Below are 22,119 nucleotides of genomic sequence, written 5' to 3' on the forward strand. Positions count from 1 at the left end.
CGGGGGGTGTTGCATATTCATGAGGCAGGTCCTGCTCCTGCGGTGACGTCACACCCCGCAGCCAATAGCCGTGTCTGTTTAGCCCAAGGGCTCGTTGCATATTCATATTTATGCATATTAATGATTATGCATATTCATGTCGGTCACATTCCGGGCCGCAACGACCGCGGCGGGAGGAGAGGGAGGCGGTTCCCGGCCCGGCCCGGCCCGGCCCTCCCGCGCAGGGAGCGGCGGCCGCGGCCCATGTGTGTGTGCGGGGCCCCGCCAGGCGCTGGAGGCGGAGCCCGCCCGGCCCGTGTGTGTGCGGAGCTGGGAGCGGGAGGCGGAGCCCGCCCGGCTCGTATTTAAGCGCAGCCCCGCCAGCTGCAGCACGGTGAGCGCGGGGCGGAAGCGCCCGGCACTTCTTTCTCCTTTTCCGGGCGCAGGCGACGAGGATGAGCCAGAGAGACACCCTGGTGCATCTCTTCGCCGGCGGGTAAGTGAAACAAGGCACGGGCAGGGATCCTCCGGCTTTCCCGTCGCTATCCCTGGGCCGCAGGTCCGGCCCAGCGCCCGTTGCCGCTCGGCCTGGGAGCGGGGGCGGCGGCCGCGCCTGGGGCGGGACCCGCTGCCCGGAGCCCGGGGGTGTCCCGGGAGGGCCTTGCGGGGCTGCCCCGCTCCCTGTGCCCGAGGGTCCGGGGAGGCCGCGTTCAGCTCCCCGCCCGCTGCCCCGAGGCCCTTCTGGGCCCGCCGTGCGCGTTCGGGCCCGGCCCTGGGAGCTCTCGGGCCTGGGGGTTGTGTTGTGTCGCGGGTGGAGCGCTGGGGTGGAGGTTCTCTTAAAACCAGCGCCCTTCCCGGGGTTTGTCCCTTATCCAGTGTTTTCGTAGAGAAGCCCGCTCTGAAGGACTCTGTATCCCAGAGGCTGCCCGGGCACGCCGGGTGGCTCGGCTGGGAGTGCCCGGCCGGTCGCGCTCTCCAAGGGCCGCTGCGTCCCTGGAATGCGTTCCAGCGCTCCGGGGTGCGCTGCCTGACACGGCCCTGCAGCGTTCCACCCTCGAAGGCAGAAGCAGTGGGAGGGAAGAATGAAGCTAGGAGTAGAGGTGTGTCCCCTGTAGCTTTACTTAGGTTTGAGGTAACTCTTGTACCTTCGCAGGTGGTTGGTCTCGCGCGGGATGTACGTGGTCACACAGCCTGTGACCCTTCCCGGGACAGGGTGGGAAGGGCACCTGGCTTAAAAGGGAAAGCTGGGGACCCTAATTGGCTTGACTGTAAAAGCGTGTTTGGGGAGCGAGTGTGGCTGTGCGGAAGTGGGAGTGGCACACTGAGAACGTGCTTTTTATCCCGTGGGAGAGCTTGGAGCTGTGATTTCCATTTGTGCTCTTCATTGACAAAAATGAGCTCACTGCCTCTGGACTGGGGTGTTTGAGGTGGAACAATGATCTATTTACATTACTCTGACCAGGTCTGGGTGAATTTGATTACTCGTAGGCACCTTCTCTGCTTTTGGCACACTTTGTAGGTTTGTGCACATTGTGCACCTGGTCTATTGCTTGTCGGGGGGCTTTTTCAACCCCTTAATTTCTGGCACTCTGTTTAAGAGGAGAGAGGAGAGTGGTTATGCAGCAGAAGGCAGATATAGCAGTGTATAATTTTTTTCTTAAGACTTCACATCCTTGTAAGCACTTAAAAAAAGGCAATAGAAGGAGTTCAAGGAAGACAAGAATCTGCTGGAGAGGGTCCAGCGGAGGCCACAAAGATGATTAGGGATCTGGAGCATCTCTGTTATGAGGAGAGACTGTTGGAGCTGGGCCTGTTTAGTTTAGAGAAGAGATGACTGAGAGGGGATCTCACTAATGCATGGAAATATGTCACAGGGGTGTCAAGAGGACAGTGCTAGACTCTTTCTGTGGTGCCCAGCGACAGGGCAAGGAGCAGTGGCCCTAAACTAAAATATAAGAAGTGTTCCTCATTAATATGAGAAAGAACTTCTTTATGTTGAGGGTGGCAGAGCACTGGAACAGGCTGCTCAGGGAAGCTGTGGAATCTCTCTCTCTGGAAACATTTAAAATCCCCCTGGGTATGTTCCTGTGTCACTTGTTCCAGGTGACCCTGCCTTGGCAGGGAGGTTGGACTGGATGATTTCCAGAGGTCCCTTCCAATCCCAGTGATTCTGTGAGTGGTGCTCACTTGATAGCTCTGCACAGGGGGGATTACTGGGCAGAGTTGTGTGTATTGCCACAAACAGGTTTACAAACCTGAAACTTAAGACTGGATGAAGATTGCTGAACTCAACTGGTTCATTCCTATTTTCTGCAGAGAGCTCTGGTCTGTGGTGAGCTGCTGGCCAGCTGGGTCAAGGGTTACTTTGTGAGGAAAAGGCTGAGTGCAGTTTCCTCATGTGCATGTGCCAGCCACGTGTTTCCTGTAGCCATAGTCCACTCAAGCTAACAGTTTATACTTGGTCTCATTTAGCAGTAGAAAAGCTTTCAGGGTCATCTCGTGACATTGCAAATTAGGTGATCTGTAGCACACCAGAGTGATCTTTAGCCTTGGTTAAACTTAAAAAGCAAGGAAACTTTGTTTTCCTTTACGTTGCACTGGAGTCTCTGTGAAAACAACATGAATATCTCAGTCTGCTGGGATTTTTTTGTAGTGTCCAAGTTCATTCTTTAGTTCCTGCTTTCTGAAATGAAACTAACAGCTGACATTGCTGGTTTAGTAACATAGATGGGGCCATCCTGGGGTTTCTCTGTAGCTGCTAGGCTCTAGATTTTTTTTTTGCATATTTTGTGTTCTTCCATCATCTAGTCACACAGCAACTGTTGTGACTGTAGACAACATGTTGGTAGTCTAAACTCAGGTGCTTTTATTCCAAATAAAGAAGAAATCAGTTGAACATTCTCCATCCTTAAATTACAAAGCCTTGTGATTGAAATATAGGTTGTAGATTAACATTTTGGTTTAAGTATATAAATGACAATTACATGCTCTTCTAGTTCACAGAATGGCAGAATATATGCCAAGTTGGAAGGGACCCATAAGAATCATCAAGTCCAACTCCTGGCCCTGCACAGAGCTCTCCCCAAGAGTCACACCATGTCCTGGAGAGTATTGATTCCTTAAAAAAAGAGTACTAGAAACCCTTAATGTTTTGCTGTATAGGGAAGATTAATATGTTTTGGATGTACCTGCTTACAATCATAATTGGTATATTGAATGAAAATTCAGGTGTTGGCTACAGAAATAATATTCAGGTGTTCATGATTTTTTTACTTAATTTCCAGAAAGCTTGTGATAGTAATTTTGTATCATACAAGCTTCCATCAGAGCAGTGAACTTGCCTGAGTGTTTTCTCAGCAAAAAGAGGGACCGTTTTGTGTTTGGAGGTGTGTTCAGCTGCTTTTCTGAGTTAACAGTTGGGTAGTGTCAGGTTTGCTTCTCTTCTTCACTCCGATGTTTCCTGCAGAAAGTTGGCTGTTTTCTAGTTCAATATGTGAGAGAGTGTAGGGAGGAGTCTCTTTATTTGTCTTGATTATAGAACTGTCTCAAATTGGTCTGTCACTGAAATCACTCTGATGGAGGTGCAGAAAATGTATTTGAGATAAATATTTGAATTCTCAGAGAGATCAGACACTTGAAATTTTGAAGTAAAGGTGAAAGACTCTTGGGGTTTTCTGATTAAAAAGATGATAATAATAATCTCTAGTGGGTATTGTGATAATGGGGACTTTTTTATGCCCTTTCAGACAATAGCCACTTGAGTCATAACCGGCTCAACTTAGTCGGTTATAACTTAGCTCCTCTCTGCCCTAACATACATTCCTAGGATGTAAACCTGGATGTCTTTCAGAATGAGTGAGAAGAAGGTTAGTACTTTCCTGTCCAAACTTGGTTATTTTTATATTCAGATATGCTTCTGTGTGGAATAAGACAGTGTTTGTTTAAAGCTTGGGCTTTGCTCCATGGAGTTATCAAATTGCGTGGAAATTGTGGTCAGTATTTGAGACACTGAGCCACGGGTATGTTTCTCATATTTCTTTCTAGATGCGGATGCTTGGAGTGGTTTTCACTTAACACAAATGTTATTGTAAATGTTTATTTCCCCTGGCTCCTAGTACAAGCTACACTGTTTGTTGCTGATGTTTGTTTTGGATAACAGAACACAGTGATGCTTGATCCCCTGGTGCTGTTTTTCCTGTTTTCACTTGTAGCTTTCTATGTGGCGGCCCATCAAGGGATTTTATTTTTACACTGTTAATTAGAAATAGCAAGTTTGATTAGTATTTTTAGTTTAAGGATGTGAGCTTATCTCACTTTTTTTTTCTATTAGTAAAGAAACATAATTGGTGAATAAGGGGCTTAAGGGTTTCTGGCTGCCAGTGCTCCTAGACACTATATTAATACTGAAGATGGAAGTGCTTATAATCTGCAAGTTGAACAGTATAATAACAGGAAAACCGTGAAAATTCAGGTTTAATGAGCTACATTCTTGCTTTTTCTGAAAGCTGTACTTGCTAAAGCCCTTATATGTCATCAAAAGACTGATACTGCAAACTTAATATCCAAACTTGCAACTTTGTCGATATGAAAGTTACTCTGGTCGTAAGATGGCTCCATGAAATTGCTGACAGATTTGGGACTGAATTTGCAGTGATGAGATAGGAAGGAGTTCTGTTTGCAAGAGCCTTGGATACCTTTTTTTTTTTTTTTTTTGACAATGTTGAGCTCAGTTTTCTTGCTTTTCTTTTGACAACCAGTATTTGTATGGAGCTTTCATTTTCATGCAGGAAAGATAAATAGCTGGTAAAATACATGAATGAAGTAGACCTGAGATAACAGGGTCAGGGGTTATCTTCAAGTCTTTGGGGCTGTGATTACAATATTGTGAAAGGTGAATCTGAGACTGACACCATGCAGGCTTGTCTTTTATTTTTATAAAATATATAATTATTTCAAGGAGTAAAAAAAGTCTTGCACTGAAAGTTTCAGTTCTAGGTCAGCTGACATTGACACTGGGAATTTTAATCTCCTTTAGAGCATTTATAGACAGTCCACTGCCTGGATTGGAGACCCTCATCCATGCTGGAGCTCTCTGCTCTTACTTGCAGGTGTGAAAGGTAATAGTAAAAGATACTAAACTGCTCTGGACAAACACAGTGACTCCTTAGCAGATATCTTCAACTTGGAATAATATGAAAAGGCTTTCTTATGCAGCCATCTCTGGAAACAGAACCTGGGTTTTGAACCCCAAGTTGGTTTAGGTTTTTGAAGCACGTGCATTTTTCTTTCCTTGCAGCATCACACAAATAATACAGATCTGTCTGGGGAAAATGGTTGTCAGAATTGTCTGTGTTCAACTACCAGCAGAGTTTAAAGCCCAGTAGATCCAGGTTTGTTTCTGTTAGTCTGGTGAGGTGATGGGCTTCTAAATGCACATTACGGATCAATTTAAATGTATTGTGGGTGGGGTGTTTGGGGCTTTTATTTCCATGGGTGCTGTCTGGAATAAGATATAGTTTAGGTGAGCATTGTCATCTCCCTAGGTTCTTCTGTCCAAGAGATGTCCAGTATACAACTGTTCTTAGTTTTGCTGTCTTTCTTTTAAGTTTGTCATGATCCTGCAGGTTAGATAATAACTACATGTCTCATGATGTACGTGTATCTGTTTCACTGAGCACCATGTCTCTTAAACTGTACCAGAAGGCTCGAGCTGAAGACTTAATTCTCTAACTTTACAGTGTTAATAGTGGTGGGATTTTGGTTTTCCTTTTTTTTTTTTTTTTACCAGTGTGTTTATTTTTATGGATTTACCCACTGATCTTTGGGCTTCTACCCTTCAGTTTACTTGGGCCCTACAGGTGGTTTCTCATACCCTTTTATGATCAGGTGTTTCTGATTAAAAGTTTGTGGGTGTTTTTATATTCACTTGGCAAAGCTGAAAAAGGCTTATAGTAAACATTGATTAGAGGCAAATGTCACATCTAGGATAGATAAGAGGAGCAAGTGGTCTTCTGAACAGCATTCATTAAAAAGTGCTATAAAAGTTCAGACACAAAAGTCTCAGGTCTTGCCTTTTTCACTTGCCATTTGCACTCTATCAGCAGGAATGTATTTGCTCACCTATTTACTCTACCAGATGAAACCCATCTAATCCTGGAGAAAAATTTGCACACTAGTAAGTGTTCTTACAAGTCACAGTTGTTGGGGCCTAGTGCGTGACTGGAGATACTGAAGCCCCAGAGTGGTCTTAGGTAGTAAAAATGTCTGAAGTAGTTCACAAAATCCTACCCGTGTTATGAGGAGAAGAAATCTAATCATTTTCTAACTCTTAAAAAAATGTTTTTCCCAACTATGCTAGTCCATAATTTGTGTTAAACCACAAACTAAAAAAACTCCCCTTAATTTGAGGTGGTGAGGAGGGTAGCAGTGAAGGTGGCAATTTATAGAACACTTGGAAGCTGGAGCTGCTGGCTGGCTGCTAATGGCCTGCCAGGACTTGGAGCACAAAAATGTAGCTGTCTCTTTGACAATATTTCCAGTAGTGTGTAGGCCAGAAATATGTTTCTAAGTAAAACACACTGTCATTGCTGCTGGTGACAGCAGCTGGTATTGCTGCTTAAAAGTTGCTTATTTGTACAGAGTGCATAGTTCTTGAATTGTCTCTCTTCTTTATTTACCCACAAGCTCTGTTTACTGACAGTTCCTCATAAACAGGTTTTTGTCAAGCCTTGCAGTGTTTATCTTAAAGGTCAAGTGAAGTAGACAAGTCAGAGTAGTTACTGCATTATGCCTTCATTTAGTGGTTGTTCAAACTCAGTGGATCTTGTGACCACTGAGAAGGTCTGATTCTTCAACATACCAAGGCCTTTTCTTTCACTCCTTCAGTTCCAGATGTTATCTCTATTATATGGGACTTTTTGAGGGCTGGGAAAGTGGAGTATTAGACTTTGACAGAAGTAGAAATTGGGGATATGGAACCATGTAGCACTATAAACCTTTTTGCTTTCTTCAACTCTAAGTAGCAGTTTGAGATCTTGAAGACGGGGACAGAGAAGAAGCTTAATTCAAACTGTCAGTAGTTAGCAGGAAACACTGAAAATAGTCTTGGGTTCAATTGAATCATCTTGAATCATCAACCAAACCAAAGAAACTACCCAACAACACAACAGCAAGAAGCTGCCAAGGGTGCTGATTATTTGAAATTACTTGAATGGCAGAATGTAATGCAGGTAAAGGCCCTTAAAGGGAGGCAGGTGATCTGCTGCTTCCTTATGATTGCAGGTAAACATCCACTGGCTGCCACTGACAAGTGCTTACTGTAGGCAGACCTAAAAAGAGCAAACATCGAGTAGCTGTTTATCTGCCCTCTTCCCCAGTAATCTCATAATCCATTGTGGAGTGAGGTGTGTCTGACCCATCCACAGTGAATGTCTGGCAGAAGTGCTGCTGCACTCAGGCATCCCCTGTGATTTGGGTGTGGTGCAGGGGAGCATGCAGGACACAAGCTCCAGGGCAGCATTAATCTTCAACTTTGGAAGATTTTTCTGGTGAGATGTATTCTGGTGTGAGGTAGCTGGGGAGCATTAAGGGCTTCAAATTCCAAACCCTGTTCAAGAATGTAGGCCATGGGGTTTTCTTGTCCTACTTTCTTCCCCACTTGCATGGTATTTATCTCATTAATATAAATAATACTATGTGCTTTCTCTTGTGATTACTGTTGCTCAAAATCAAGTTCTCATGTAACCTGCCCAAAATCAAATGCAGAAAGATTTTCAGGAAAGTAAGCTCAAGGGAGTTGGAAATGGAGAGGCTGCAAGAAAGGAAATAAACTCTAAAGCCAGCTTCCTGCATTGCCTGCTGAGGCACATTACCTTAGAGTGGTGTCTGCTTTGAACTGCAGGAAATACAGTAACTTGCTGTCTGCTCAGAGCTTTAGAGCTTGAGCCTCTTCATGTCAAGTTGTTTTGAGGGCTGGTCTACCTGTGGTTCTCATGTGGTGTTCACATTGTGAACCTTCACATGTTACAAGCTCCTGCTGCGTCCAGCACTGGCTAAAATAAATCTTAGCACATCTATCCTGTCTTTCTGCAACTCTAATTTTAAAATACAGTTAGAAGCAAGTGAATTGCTCACTCCAAGCATGCTACTCCAAGATGTGTGTCAGTCTGTAACTGTGTGGGTGCAACACACACTGAAAGACTGGGTCATCCTTCTGCCATAACACTTTTTTCCAGACTGACAAAGAAACTTGATATCTTTCTTCAATGAAACCTTGGAAGAGTAGACTTCAGACTAATGTTGGAGTTAGAGATGGGCAAGATGCCTTTAGGCTTAGTAATAGGACACCTCTAGGTCACTAGGTTTAAATGGAGCATGAAGTGAACATCATGAAATGCTATCCTACTTTGCAGCTGTACTGTCAGTTCAATCCATACAAAAAGATTACTTTTTTAGAATGCAGTGCTGTATTTTTGTATTTTCTGCAGTACAAGAGTCATCAGTCTACCCACCTATAAAAATTTATAGGGAATTTTGAGTCTTAGCTGTTACTCCTAATTTGGACTGAACTCTCCTTTGCATTTTGGAAAACATTATTTTAAAAAGATTGTTGAACAGGCTTACAGCTTTTTAAAGGTTTTGGGGGTGTTTGAGCTTCTTGTGTTAGAAAAGAAATAGCTGATAATTATGTTGTCAGAATCAAACACCTCCTCTAGTTATTGCATTGGGGAAGCAAATGCTGGGCCCTTTGAATGTAGTACTAATTGTGTTTATGTGTTAGTGGATTTCAAACTGAGTTGTTAGCATTAAAACCTGAATTGAAATCTATGTTTATGTGTTGGGATGGATTTTTTGATTACTTTTTAAAGGATATAGTGTCCTGGTCATAGTTTCAAGAAGGGTGTTTAGCAATGTTAAGAATACTGATCTCTGAAAAGGTTCGAGGAAGATGTCGAGGGCTTTTCTGTAATGGTAATGTAAAGGCATTTGGGGCTGTCTTGGAAATCAGAATTTGTGAATTTGCTATTTTTCCCTCAGAGGGTGTATTTAAACAGATAGGAATGCAGATCTTAATAAGCAAGTAATGAATCAGCACTAGAAGAATCCTCTGAGCAGGGCTGTGCGAAGGCAGTGTGTTCTTGGCCGTGTTCTGCTCCAGCAGCACGGCAGGAACTGCACTGTCAGCACAAGTTGTGCACGGCTTGCCTGGACATGCTCACAGGAACAGATTGAGGCAAAACCCACAAGTCTTTACCTGCTCATCCCCTTGAGCTCTTTTGTCTTCCCAGATTCTACTCTGTAGTATCTTATTCTGCCTTGCTGTAGTGGCAGAACTCGGGAAACGCTCAGGAATTCTCTGCTTTCATGGTACGATGCCCAAAATACAAATGGGGTTTTGAAGATGTTATTTAATTGCCATGGCACAGATTTTACCAGGTTTTACATGTAGCCCTGTGTGCATAGTGCATAAATCTTTTCTACCCTTAAGGATTTTTGGCACCTTGTTTGTGGTCAGGAGTACACTAAACATTAAAAAGAACAGTTAAAATTTACCATAAGAAGTTAAACATTTCAGCTTCTGAGCTGCTTTCCAGAGCTGATTTGAACAGCCTGTACTGAAGACTGTGCTCCTTCACCACTTTTTGTCCATTTAATTTTTCACTCCAACTTTTGTGGGGTTAACAAACTGACTTAACAGTTTGCTTGCCTTCAAGGGCAAATAGCTGCAGCACTGTCATACATGTTCTAGTTGGTTCTCTACCTTTTGCAGTTTGACTATATTATAATGCTAATTCTATGTGAATGTATCCCTCAGTTTCTTTGCAATTACAAATGTGATGAGCCTGTTTATTTTTGCAGATGTGGAGGTACTGTTGGTGCAATTCTGACATGTCCACTGGAAGTTGTGAAGACACGATTGCAGTCCTCCTCTGTGACTCTCTACATCTCTGAAGTTCATCTCAACACTGTGAGTGGTGCTGGTGTCAACAGAGTGACCAGAGTTTCTCCTGGACCTCTCCATTGTTTGAAGTGAGTGTACATGTCACTAGGTTTTGGGTTCATTTTGAGGAGGAGAGAAGTGTTTTGGACAAATCTGCATGAAAGACTCGAAATATTGTCTGTCATGATGTTACCATGAGATGACTTTCCATATTTTGCCTTTTAACTGTATTCTGAATGTCCTTCATGCTTGAGTTTGTATCGTGAATTAGCCAGAGCACATATACCTTGTACAACACACAGCTCCAGACTGCATCCCCAAAGTTCATTGGGAGCCCTGTGACACAGCCAGGCTCTAACTCTCATCCTGAAAGTGTTATCCAAATCCTGGAAGTTACTGAATATGGAGGCAATGAAAATTAACTCAGTTTTTTAGTTTCTTTCGACTTTCACCACTCCATACACTTTTCAGCTTTTGAATATCTTCTGATGGATGTGTGACTATTAACATTTTTTTAGAACTAATAAGAAATAAGTACACCCAGCTTCTGCAAAGGTCTGGGATGACTTGTTTGCATGATGCCTCACTGAAAGGTGACTGACTGCCTTTCTTCTCCTTGCCAACAGTGCTTGTGTAATTCAGGAGCCAGCAGAAAAGTTATGAGGCCATAGTTAAACTGCTTGTACAGACTACAGGCAGCGTTCCCTTCACTCGAGGGGACTCAAGTTAAGGGCAGGAGAGGTACCTTCAATATCTGGGAATGAGGGGAGACTTCCTCCAGGAAGGACTTGCTGCTGTTTCTTGCATTAGAAAAAATTTACCAAGACTCAATCATCTATCTTCTCTTCCCCATTAATTAGTGAGAAGTAGTTTGTAGAGAGCCCCTTCTGGCAGTTAGTGTAGGATTTAGGCCTTACCTGGTTAGTGTATAGGATTTGCTTATATGGAGGTTGTATCCAAATAGCTTCTTGAATGGAAGAGCATCCTTAGCATGAAAGGTTTGATTCAGGGCTTTTTTATGTGTGAGCTTGGTAGGTGAACAGATATGTGGGAAGGAAAGGCTTGGATTGTGACAAGCAAAAAGAGTTCCATCTGACATGCTTGCCTTATTGGCTTCTCTCGATGGAAGCTGAGCCCTTCAGCTTCTTTCTGAATGCTTGGTTATGAATTTATCTTCTCTCTAGAAGTGTATCCAAATGAATAACAGGTAGAATAGATGTTTTGTTTCTTACTTTCCTCTGCTAGAAGCCTGCTATGCTTTAAAAGGATCCCTAAAGCCAAAAATAACTTGAGTATTCCCAGGAAGTGAATTCAGACTGAGGCAGAGGTAATACATGATGACCTTCATAGGTAGGGCTTGTTTGTTGTGTTAGTTTGCTTTTGTTATCTTCTTACATGTGCTGTTTATCTATCATACAAGAATGTCTCTTCTGCTGCTTTTGTTTTTTGCTTAGATGTGCTTTTTTTTCAGGTCATTATCAAACAACTGAGATGCAAAGTCTGGGTTTCGAGTTCTTTACACTAAATATGACAAAAAATCCCAAATAACGTGGCAATGGACTGTGACAATAAAAATACATAGGTGCAGGACAGAATTACTCCTGTTTAAGGTGCTGGAGATGTGTAGTGGGGAAATAAACTGGATTCCTCTGTCACTCTCATGCCCTTACTGTCACTTGATTTTATTTTTTTTGACTCACGGTTGTCAGAGTTTGGTTGTCTCAGCAAATTTGGTGCAGCGCTCCAAGACTCTCAATACTCAGTCTAAAAGCAGGGAGAATCAGGCAAATTACATCAGAATTTCAGTGAACTGACTGCTGTAGAATCACTTCTGCATCTTAAGCATCAACAGAGGTGAGTTCAAAGGCATCTCTGTAAAGAAACAGACTTGGAATAACTGGTACAGGTGACTCCATTCTCTGGCAACAAAAACAAATTCCCTTATTCTTAAATATCTGTGTTATATGTCATATTACAGATTCTCATAATTAACATTGCACAATTTAAACCTGAGGTCTTGATAACGGAAATCTCACTGACCTCCCAGTACAGGCTTCTCCATGTGACACAAGTAGGTCAACTGAGGTCATATGGAGCACGTGTCCTGCTCTTCCAACCATGGATTTGCCCTTTGCACTTGTTCAATGAACAAGTGCAGGCTCTGGGATCTGCTTATTAATGCAAAAAGTCTGTGTCTTATTTTCAGCACAGACTCTGGAACTCCTCCAGCTGTGACTGTGAATGCAGAAGAGCATCAGTAACTACCTCCATGATAATCCTGTCTGTTACAATCTCTCTAAAACTTTGCTACTCTGTCAAATTTTGGGACTTCAGATCCAGAAGAAACAAATAGACCTGGTACATTTCGCTCCTGGTTTCTCTTCAGACACAGATTCCTTCTGCTTTGAATACATGTGCTGTATGTGCATATATACATTTGTACCACAGGATATGGTGGTAGTAATTTTCAGCAGTGTTTTAAGTGGACACGAATCATGTTAGTTGGATTCAGCACTGCAATTGTTAACAATGCTTTCAGGATACCAGGCAGGTCTAAGTAGTTTGTATTTCTGAAGTATCTTTGAGTTTGTGTTCAATATTGCAATTATTGCTGTGGAGAAATACTACCCACACAGTGAAATGATGTCTGTTATGGACACAAAGGTAAGATGTTGCTGGACACGTTATATCCTAAATAATGCTGGTAACTTCAGAACCAGTGTTTCATTTTTGCTTATTGAAAGCAAATGTAAACTTTCAGTTGGATTTAGCAGCAGAACAGTAGTGAATCAGCTACTGGAAATCAGAATAGGCTTAGAATCTCCTTCAGTGCTATAGGTGGCTTTCAGTCATTTGTTCTGATAGTATATTCCAAATAAAATGGCCATTTATGCAAGGGTAGTGTGCTTTATTGAGTAATTGACTTGTCATTAACCTGCATCTGTCTTTGAAGAAGAAATATATAGTAGAACTATTCGTGTGTATTGGTCAACGTTTGTAAATCAACAAGCACAGGCTTCTGTTTTGCAGGACTTGGGAAAGTAGTTAAGAATTAACTTTAAATATGATTCTAAAGTAATTGCTAGAGCAATTTGCAGTGATGGGATGCACGTAGTCCATGTTTCTCCTCTCGTGTCCTACCAGACTTTGTAAAATAGCAATGTGATTAACATCTGGATTGTTGGACAGATTGACTTCCCTGAAACTGAATACTAGTGAGTATTCTCTTACCGTGCCAGTGTACCTTGCTGCATAATGGTTTTCAATGCTTTCTAAAATCCACAGCTCTGTGGGATAAGTATTGCAAACACTAAAGTACTAGTAATGCCTCACTTGAGGTCTCAACTCGCTGCTTGAACCCCTGTTTCTCTGTAAATTCCACAAAGATGGAAGGTCACACCCTGCTGCCACCCAAGCAGTCTTTCCCAAGCTGTGTTTATGGTGGACATGGTACATGAGATATTAGGACTATACTGAGACTGTGACTCTTTGCACGGGTTACACTCCTGTCTCACTTAATATCCTTGCATGGAGAGGTAAGGATTGTCTTTTCTGGAAGGAAAGACAGTCAAAAGGCAAAAAACCCCTGGCTCCACAGCTCAGCAGCAGCGCTTGGTAGGAGCACACAGGCAGCAGTTCAGAACTGAACAGGGAATCCCTGCCAGCCTCAAGAAATGGCCACTTCTTATGGTGGAGTTTTCAATTTCCTTTTACTGTAGCCAAACTAGTCGCTATATGTCAAAGAATAAAGCTAAGGCTCCTAGTTGAATACCTAGTGGATTTAAATAATATATGGGTATGAGAAAGGCAGGATATAGAGGAAAGCAGCCTTCCAGATACCAACTTCTGATGTGTAACTTAGTGTACTGTTTGGAATCTTGTAGAATCAAACCTGGATAGCATGTGCAAAGCCATGTTGAGGTTTGTCTCTTTTTGGGAAGAGATAATAGGGACACTGCCAAAGTGTCCCTGGCTGGACATCATAAGCCGTAGAGCTTATGAGAGCTTACATCTTCCTGAGGAGCTCTCAGATGGAGTATGACTCAGTGAAACCAAGCCTTCTCTCCTCTTCTCTTGCCCTTTGCCCTCTGACCCTTCCACTCCAAACAAACAATATAAAGGGTGGTGAAAGGAATGTAGCAAAGATTAAAGAATTCTTGCCTCCTGAACAATCTAAAACCTACAGGAATGTGGACATTTCCATTCTTAGTATTTTCTCCCTTTAGCTTCCTGATGACAGACAACTCCTTGCATGTATATGTTCCTGTATTTGAGGTAAGTCTGTATTGACATCATAAGTCTTACTTCTGCACTTAGTTTCTGGATTTCTATGGCATGTTAAGCAGTAATGGAATTTTTTATTCTGATTCTAGGAAATAACTGATTTTTGTGGTCAGCACTGTATTGTCAGTTATTATGGGATTTTTTCAGAGTAAAGGTTAAAGTGATGTATTTGTTTGTCAGTGCATTCCTTAATTTTGATCTGAATGTTACAGTATTGTCTTTTTTTGTTTTCTAGGATGATCTTGCAAAATGAAGGCCCTCGTTCTTTGTTCAGAGGGCTGGGTCCTAATTTAGTAGGCGTTGCTCCTTCCAGGTAAATACAGACGTGTACATTAAATAAATTAAGGGATTCATTTGAACTGAATTTTGCATCTGCAGTTGTAAATACTTAATAGCAAATAACTCATTTGTTCCTGGGGTAATTGTGTTGTCTGAGAAATTGAGCTACTTGTACTTCAGAGCTCCAACTGTCTCAGCAATCACTATCCCTTGTGCTACTATAATGGCATTTACTGTTGTGGACTATCCCTTAAGCAGAGTTTTGTCCAATTAAAAAGAAAAATGCTTAAGGAGTTGCACATGTAAACTAGAAGTTTGTACCTTGGAAAACACAAAGGTAGATCTAGCTTTCAGTTAATCCATCATCATCATCATCAGGAAGCAATTATGTGACTGCAACCTCAAAACACTGGGTCTTTCTTCCTAAGTTCTGGTGAAGTACAGGCTGGTGCTCCCCTGCTTTAGGGAGCCTGTTCTGAAGCTTCAAAAGGGGCAAGGCTGAGTAGGATTACACACTTAACAGCTGGCCCAGAGCAAGTGGATCCAGCAGTGGGCTGGGCTCCAAAGGGTACTGGGGCAGTGTCAGAGAGTGCAGAAGGGGGGGATTTAAATCTCATCTCATGGGTAGTGGTATTGCTGTTCTCTGTTGCTCTGCATCAGCACAAATACTCCAGCTTCAGGCTGGTGCTGGCAGTCAGAGCAAGGAGCAGGTGATGCCAGAGTTTGAATTTCTCCTTACATATAAGTGTTAGCCAAAGTTCAGTCCAAAAATAGGAGAATATGTAAGGAAGAGTATAGAAACTAAGCTGTGTAAAAGTAATATAACTACTTAATCCTGGATGAGACTATAGTTGGTTTCTTGCTTATTTTTATTCTCTTCTGTTTAAGAGAAGATTCTTTATGCAGAGGGAATATATTCCAGAAAGGCTTTATTATTCCTTTGACTTAGTGCTCTGCTTTTGTTTATTTACTTACTTTGCCTGAAGTGAAAACATTCCTGTCTCCTACACACTCAGCTAGAGAGTATCTTAACTTTTCTGGTTTAAGGTGCTTGGATGTTCCTGGACAACCTTATTAAACTGAACTTTAGCTCTGACAGATGAGGCAATGTTCTGTAGATCCTCTGCATAAGAGAAAAACATAATGCAGGAAGTGGAGTGTCTATATTAGAGTGTTTTTTTAAGGATTTAGGAATACCTGAGGTATTTTTTGATAACTAACTTAGTATTGCTGTTTGGAGGAGCTGAAGTAAATCCAGTATCTTTTTTTGTTCTTTACACCTGCAGGGTATCAGCACTTCCTAATCTTAAGAGCCTGTACTTTTGCTGGTAGACCAGTCTGTTCTATCAAATGTTCAACATTGATATCACTTTAATAGCAATTTTTATCCAGGAATAGGTTCCATTTTATAAGTTACTATCCTCAATGAAAAATATCCTCACTTGCAAAAAAAAAAATCTTATTTCTTTTCAATAAATTTTGTGTTAAATCTTCTAATTCCCTTTTCTTCCCCCAAGTGAAATGCTTAGCTTGTTTCCTCCCCCCCACTAACCAAAAATATCAACTTGATGTAGTGTGTGAAGTCTTATTTATAAGCACATCCCTATTTCCCTCTGGCTGCCTTGGTCTTCCTCTAGTACTTCATTTCAATTAAGCACTAGCTAAGTGGATTTAACATCAGCTCTTTGTTTAAATAAGCTGTAGAGAAGCATGTTTCATAACACATCCAGTACACTTAACTGGTCAGGTTCCATTTGAGAAATGACACCCATGAAGCAAGCACTTTATCTTTTTTGTAATAAAGAAAAACATGTTTGCACAGCTAATGAGGTTAATGTTCTGTTCATGAAAAGTTGCACGTTCACTTTTTCTCTTGTAGAGGGGTGTTTAAAGAAACTGAGTAACAACCCGAAATGTTGTTTTAGATGTATTTAAAATAATCTTTTTAGCTTTAATGAGTGAAAACAAGTTTTCATATTTTCAGTTATTTCATTATTATTTCAAATTCTCATATTTTTCATAATATATTTAATTGGCATGCTGACTTTTGTCTAGCTTTGCTTTGCTACCAGGTCACAGGCTTGAGTGTAATACAAGTTTACAAAATTCTTTTGGGAGTGTATTCAGAGAAAAAAAGTGTCCATTCTAAATACAGAACTAAAGAAACAAAATGTAGATACCAGCTTCACTGCTGTTCTAGCATTTGACATATAAATATTTATAACCATAACTTAGCAATATTTATATCTTAAATGCTATAATATGAAGAATACTGTTTGGGGGTTTTTAAAAAGCTGCATACTTGTTCATTCTCTTGACATTGTCATGCTATTGAAATGAGTTTAGGTTCATTAGTACAAAGTTTTTCTCGTATTAAAGTGTTGCAGAATACTGAAACTTGAGTTTTCAGTCCAGCGGTGTTTTACTTCCCAGTGCCACAAAAAGCACTGCCATATTTCTACTTATCTATCCTTCCCCTCACTGGTTGGTAATTGGAGCTGTTGAAGAAGAAAAAGTTAAAATGCATGATCTTTGTTTTTATTTTCTACTCCTAGAGTAGTCCCACTATGTTACAGGAGTTAATCCTTGAGTAGTTTGTTACTGAGGAAGTAAATTTTAACCCAAGATCATTTAGATTAGTGAAGTTAATGGCACTGCTTATTAAAAATATTGACACATAAAACATAACTTGGGATTTGTTCTGATTTTAGAGCCATATATTTTGCTGCTTACTCAAACTGCAAGGAAAAACTGAACAGTATTTTCAATCCAGATTCTACCCAGGTACACATGATTTCAGCTGGTGTGGCAGGTAAGGATCTGTAACTTTTTAGCTTCGTTCTACAGTCATATCTGCAAATGAGAAGTGACAAATGTGGAAAAAAAACAACAAAACAAACCAGAACATGTTTAGTAATTGAATAATGTTTTCTTTTAGTGGTTACCTGCCTTGGCCTCTCATTAAACAAGCTATCTGGAGAATATATGCATGAAACTGCACTGAGTGATAAAGAACAGTGTGTGTGAATAGTCTTTTCTAGAAAACCTGCATGCCTGCTTTTTCAATTGTTAATTTGTGAAATGAAAAAAGGAAACTTTGAAAACAGTCTGTTGTTCTATAAGATATAAACATTGTTTACTCTGACTTCAGGTTTAATTCTGCTTAATCTGCTTCTTTTGACCACCACTTTCTGTTACAGCTTTGTGTATCTGACTTATTTTTGTCCTTCTGAAATATGCCTGCAGGTATTTGTGTAAGTTATATGTAACACTCCTTCCTCCTTTGTTCATATACCACTCTATATGAAGTTTACTCTACCACTGAAGAGACATAGAAGAGCAGATTTTTCATAGTTTTCATATATTTTCATCTCCAAAGATTAATTTCTATTTTATATCTGCAGTGTAACTTTGGTATGTTTGAGCAGCTACCAATATTTGTTGCTTGATTTGTGTTCTGTGCTTTGGAATCATTAAGGGGAGTTAAAGGCAACTGAGTTGAGTTATGGGCATGGACTTGTGCTTTGAAAATCAAAACTTGGGCTGGCAACACTTTACCTGTTGTTGCCCGTGTTTTTGCTGCACAGAACCAATTTTTCAAAAGTTGTTTGTTGTTTGTTTTTTTTTATGTGTAGGCCATAGGCACTTCATAGATGAATTCTGACAGTTTTATTGTTGAAGTTTTCTAGTTCCTGTCAAACTTAAAACCAGTCTCTAGAATGTGAGTACTGGCCATCTGGGATGGACTGACGAAGGTCATGTCACAATAATGAATAGGATTAGTTTTGCATTTAATGCTGATGATCTGATACAAAGAAATTCTATAAAGCATATAAAATATGTGACATTAGCTTTATATTTAAATGACACTGTCCATCTCTAGCACATGGAATGTCATAGAGGTTTTTAATCTTTAAGATGTGAAGAGATCTGTTATGTTTTGCCCAAATAAGACAAGGATGATGAAAGGATTTTTTGTCTATCATCTAGAAGCGCATGTTTTGTTTTTAGGTGAACAACACAGGGAATGAATTGGAAAGGCATTTAATGTACAGTTCATCCTAATCAACTAATTGTGCCAAGAAAAATTGAACTGTCTTCAGCTCCTTGTCAAGAGGATAATACATGTCGTTAGATTTGGGGGGCAGGGGGAAGTGTGGGTGATATAAACAAGTCTGTCCTCAGTTGAAGACAACTTGTATAACTCATGCAGTGCTGCAGACAAAGGAGGGTTCAGAGTGTTCCTCATCTTTGGAAGTTACTGCCCTCGTTCTGTGGTGAAAAGAACACTTCTGGAGATGTACCACAGTGCCTTTTCATGAGTGTTTGCAGGCTTGGGCTGTAGTTTGTCATGGAGTTCTGTATCTGTTAAGTAACTTGCTTCCTTTCCAGAAGGTCGATGTTATGCATTTGTACGTAAAGCTGCAGAAAACTTGGGTAAATGTCTTCAAGCCTTAATTACTCTTCACCTTTTTTACTCTTTTATACAAGTTTTAATATTGAATTTAATTTACTTAAGAGTTCTCACACTTCCCAAGTTCTGCAGTTGTATTTCTAAACTATATAGTCAACAAAACAGGAATGCTGTGAATGCAGGCTCACACTATAGGTCTTGGCACTGTACACTACAGAAATTCTCTGGAAGACCTTGAAAAAAAGGTTCTTTCACACAACTTCTCAATACTCTGTTGGTGTTATTCTGATATATGAAAAGGACTCTGTAGTTGAAATTTAACAGTGCTGTCTTGGGAACGTGCTAACCTTGTTTTTGTAATTCTAATATATTTCAGAAAATGCACTTATACCACCTATTAACAGTTTTACCTGCAAGGTTTGTATTGCTGTATGATGCAAATTAGCTTAAAGAAATGGCAAAATAACAGGGACAAGATTGAATGTGAGCTCTTAATTGGTTGACAGGTTAACACAGAAGATCATTGCAATATTTGCTTTGAACCTAAGACTTCAAAATTGGCAAGGTGAATAAAGACTTCTAATAATTAGCAAAAAATAATCAGTATTGGGTTTTTTTTTCTTTTTCAGCCGCCATTGGTTTCAGTAAGAAATTGAGTAAATCAATCTTAAATGAGGGTTGTTGTTTTGGTTTGATGGTTTTTGGGGGGTTATTTTTGGATTTGACCTTTCTGTTTCATAAAGGCTTTTCTCGTGCCAAATGAGCATGAAGGAGGATTTGCACTTACAGAGCTTTTCTTGTAGGTTGCAAAATATGGTAATGATGCAGAAATACAATTTAAAAAAAACAACTGTAACTTACTGTTTTATGAAAGTACTGCAAATAGTGAACTTCAGTCAACTTTAAATTCTGTTTACTTGTATCATATGCTAATAAGTATCTCAGGCTAGATTGATGTCCTTGTTAAATAAGGATTGTCTTATGCACATGGTGTTTTGGGGACTGAAAAGCTGAGGTGTGGTATTTTAAGCATTTTTGTTTGGTTTTAGGCCTGATTCTTCCTTCTCAAGATAAAAATGGTATATTTATGCTTTTAAGATTTTTCTGCTAAGTTTGTTTGATCTGAAGGAGAATGAATTATCTACATATTAGTAACTGATGCCTTATGCAATTAGAAATGTTTCCTTGCTATGTGACAGCTTCCAGCATATAGTTCACATCACTCTCATACCTAAAATATCTGTGTAGTGACATGAAGTCTCAACAATCATTTTTGCCAACTCCTCAGCATATCATGTGGTTCTCTTTTTGCAGACTAGGGCAGTGAATATATCTGAGCTTACTGCAGGAATGAGTGTTTGCTTGTGTGAAGATAGTTGATCTCTGTACACTTCCAAGTTAGGCTAAATTTTCAGATTCACTATAAACTCTGCTGCCTTGTTGTACGTGGCCTCTTTTGCCACAGAGAGGAAAAACTGTGGAGAACTGAATGAGATACTTGATTCCTGTATGGCTTTCTTATTTGCTTTTTTAAATGAATCGTAGCCTCAATCAGACAACATGGTTGCAAATCTGCTGCAAAACTCCTTTGCCTTGTATTGCTGTTGCTGTTCTTTCTAGAACTTCATTGACAAACAAACCCAAATGCAGATTTTTTTTTTTTTATTTATTAAAAATAATTGGGACCACTTTATTATTTACAGAGATACAATACTTTTCTAAGTTTTCAGTACTATGTACGCAGTTAATTCATACCAAATAAAATGCATATTTACTTCATTGGTCTTAGACAGTTTGATTTCATAAGGCATCTATCTTGTTTTTTCAGTCCTAAGACTAGGCTAGATTTTGTGAATAATATTTTCAAGGGAGTGGGGAAGGAGGAGGGTCCACTTGTAAGTTTGCTATATAGGTAAGTATTCGGAGATGTAAAATTGAACTGCTGCAAATGAGCAGAAATTTCAGTACTCAGTGCATTTTAAACAACTACTTTAATATCTGTGGCCTGTTTTGATTATTTTTCTTTCTTTTTTTCCTAAACTTTTACCTGCAAAAACAGTTAGATCTCACAATAACTAATTCACAAATCCTTCCGATGGGATTCGATTTGTACACTTGTGTCTGATGAGGTCACTGCTTGTTGTTATGATACAGAAAAGCCTGTGTCTATTTTAGGCATTTACTGTACATTTCTCCCGTGAAAAGAGTGAGATCGTGTCATCTCATGCTCCCCACCCGCAGGTCACTTCCTGCAGAAATATGGACTAACTAAAACCTCGTGAGTACTGAACTGAGCGTCTCTTGCAGCCTCTAGTGTAAGAACCACACAGTGGGTTTGTAATATCTATTGAATAAACAAAATGGGGAATTCATTTGCATTATCTTGAACTCAGATGATGTGCGTTGTGCAAAGACATCACTTTTTCTTAACTCTGTTAAGAGTGATTTTTTTTTTATTTTTTTTTTTTTTGTCCCCCCCCCCCTCGGCAGATCAGGGAAAGGTAGAAAATACCTTTCACTGGTAGCTGCTACTGTACTTAGCTCTGGCTAATTGGAAGCCCCTAATGGGTTAAACAAGGCATTTTGGTTTTGGGGTTTTTTCTTCAGTGTCCCAGAGCTGCCTTTTAAATGTTGCAGCTGATATTCTATGTTGTCATATTATTTCAAAGATCTCTTTTCTTTTTCTTTTTTAATATGTATATAATCTTCTTTCTGTCTCTTTCTGTTTACTCTTTTGGTTTGTTTTCATTTGACTTCTTTGGATTTTTAATTTAGCATTCCATGTTCACATGTGTCTTATCAATTACATTGGCTTATAGAGAAAAAAGCAAAACCCCTATCCTTGGAAATATGATGCATAATAGGAATACCTGGGATCTTACCTGTCAGTAGCTGTAATAGCTGAAAAAGTAGATGGAGAATTTTTTGTCTGAAAGTGGGATAAAATTTCATAGAAGAAAAGTACAGGATTCTGTAGTATTGCCAAATTTATCTATACTTGTATTGAATCTGGAATCTTTCTTGAGGGTACAACACATTGATAAGCATTGTAAAGCATTATAAATTTCATTGAGACTTCTGAAAAGAAAAAGGAAACAATTGGTGGAGCTTCATGGTAGCTGTTGAAAGTCTCCAACCTTTATTTTTTAACAAATATTGTGCTAGAGACTTTATTTAAAAATGAAAGGTTATCAAAGATCCCAAATGATGTGTTTTTCATGTT

At 40.2% G+C, this 22,119-nt stretch overlaps 1 protein-coding gene across 1 annotated transcript in view; it reads left to right on the forward strand.

Moving 5' to 3' along the window:
- Positions 1-219: 219 nt before the first annotated feature.
- SLC25A36 (solute carrier family 25 member 36) overlaps positions 220-22,119 on the forward strand; it is a 32,469-nt gene continuing 10,569 nt past the window's right edge. The window contains exons 1-4 of the mRNA XM_064666559.1: positions 220-475; positions 9,838-10,008; positions 14,439-14,516; positions 17,194-17,294. Coding sequence (XP_064522629.1) covers positions 435-475; positions 9,838-10,008; positions 14,439-14,516; positions 17,194-17,294 — 391 coding nt within the window. The 5' untranslated portion in view covers positions 220-434. The remainder of the gene's footprint in view (positions 476-9,837; positions 10,009-14,438; positions 14,517-17,193; positions 17,295-22,119) is intronic.

The sequence above is a fragment of the Pseudopipra pipra genome, chromosome 10, assembly GCF_036250125.1.
Source record: "Pseudopipra pipra isolate bDixPip1 chromosome 10, bDixPip1.hap1, whole genome shotgun sequence".
In the NCBI taxonomy this organism is placed as follows: Eukaryota; Metazoa; Chordata; class Aves; order Passeriformes; family Pipridae; genus Pseudopipra; species Pseudopipra pipra.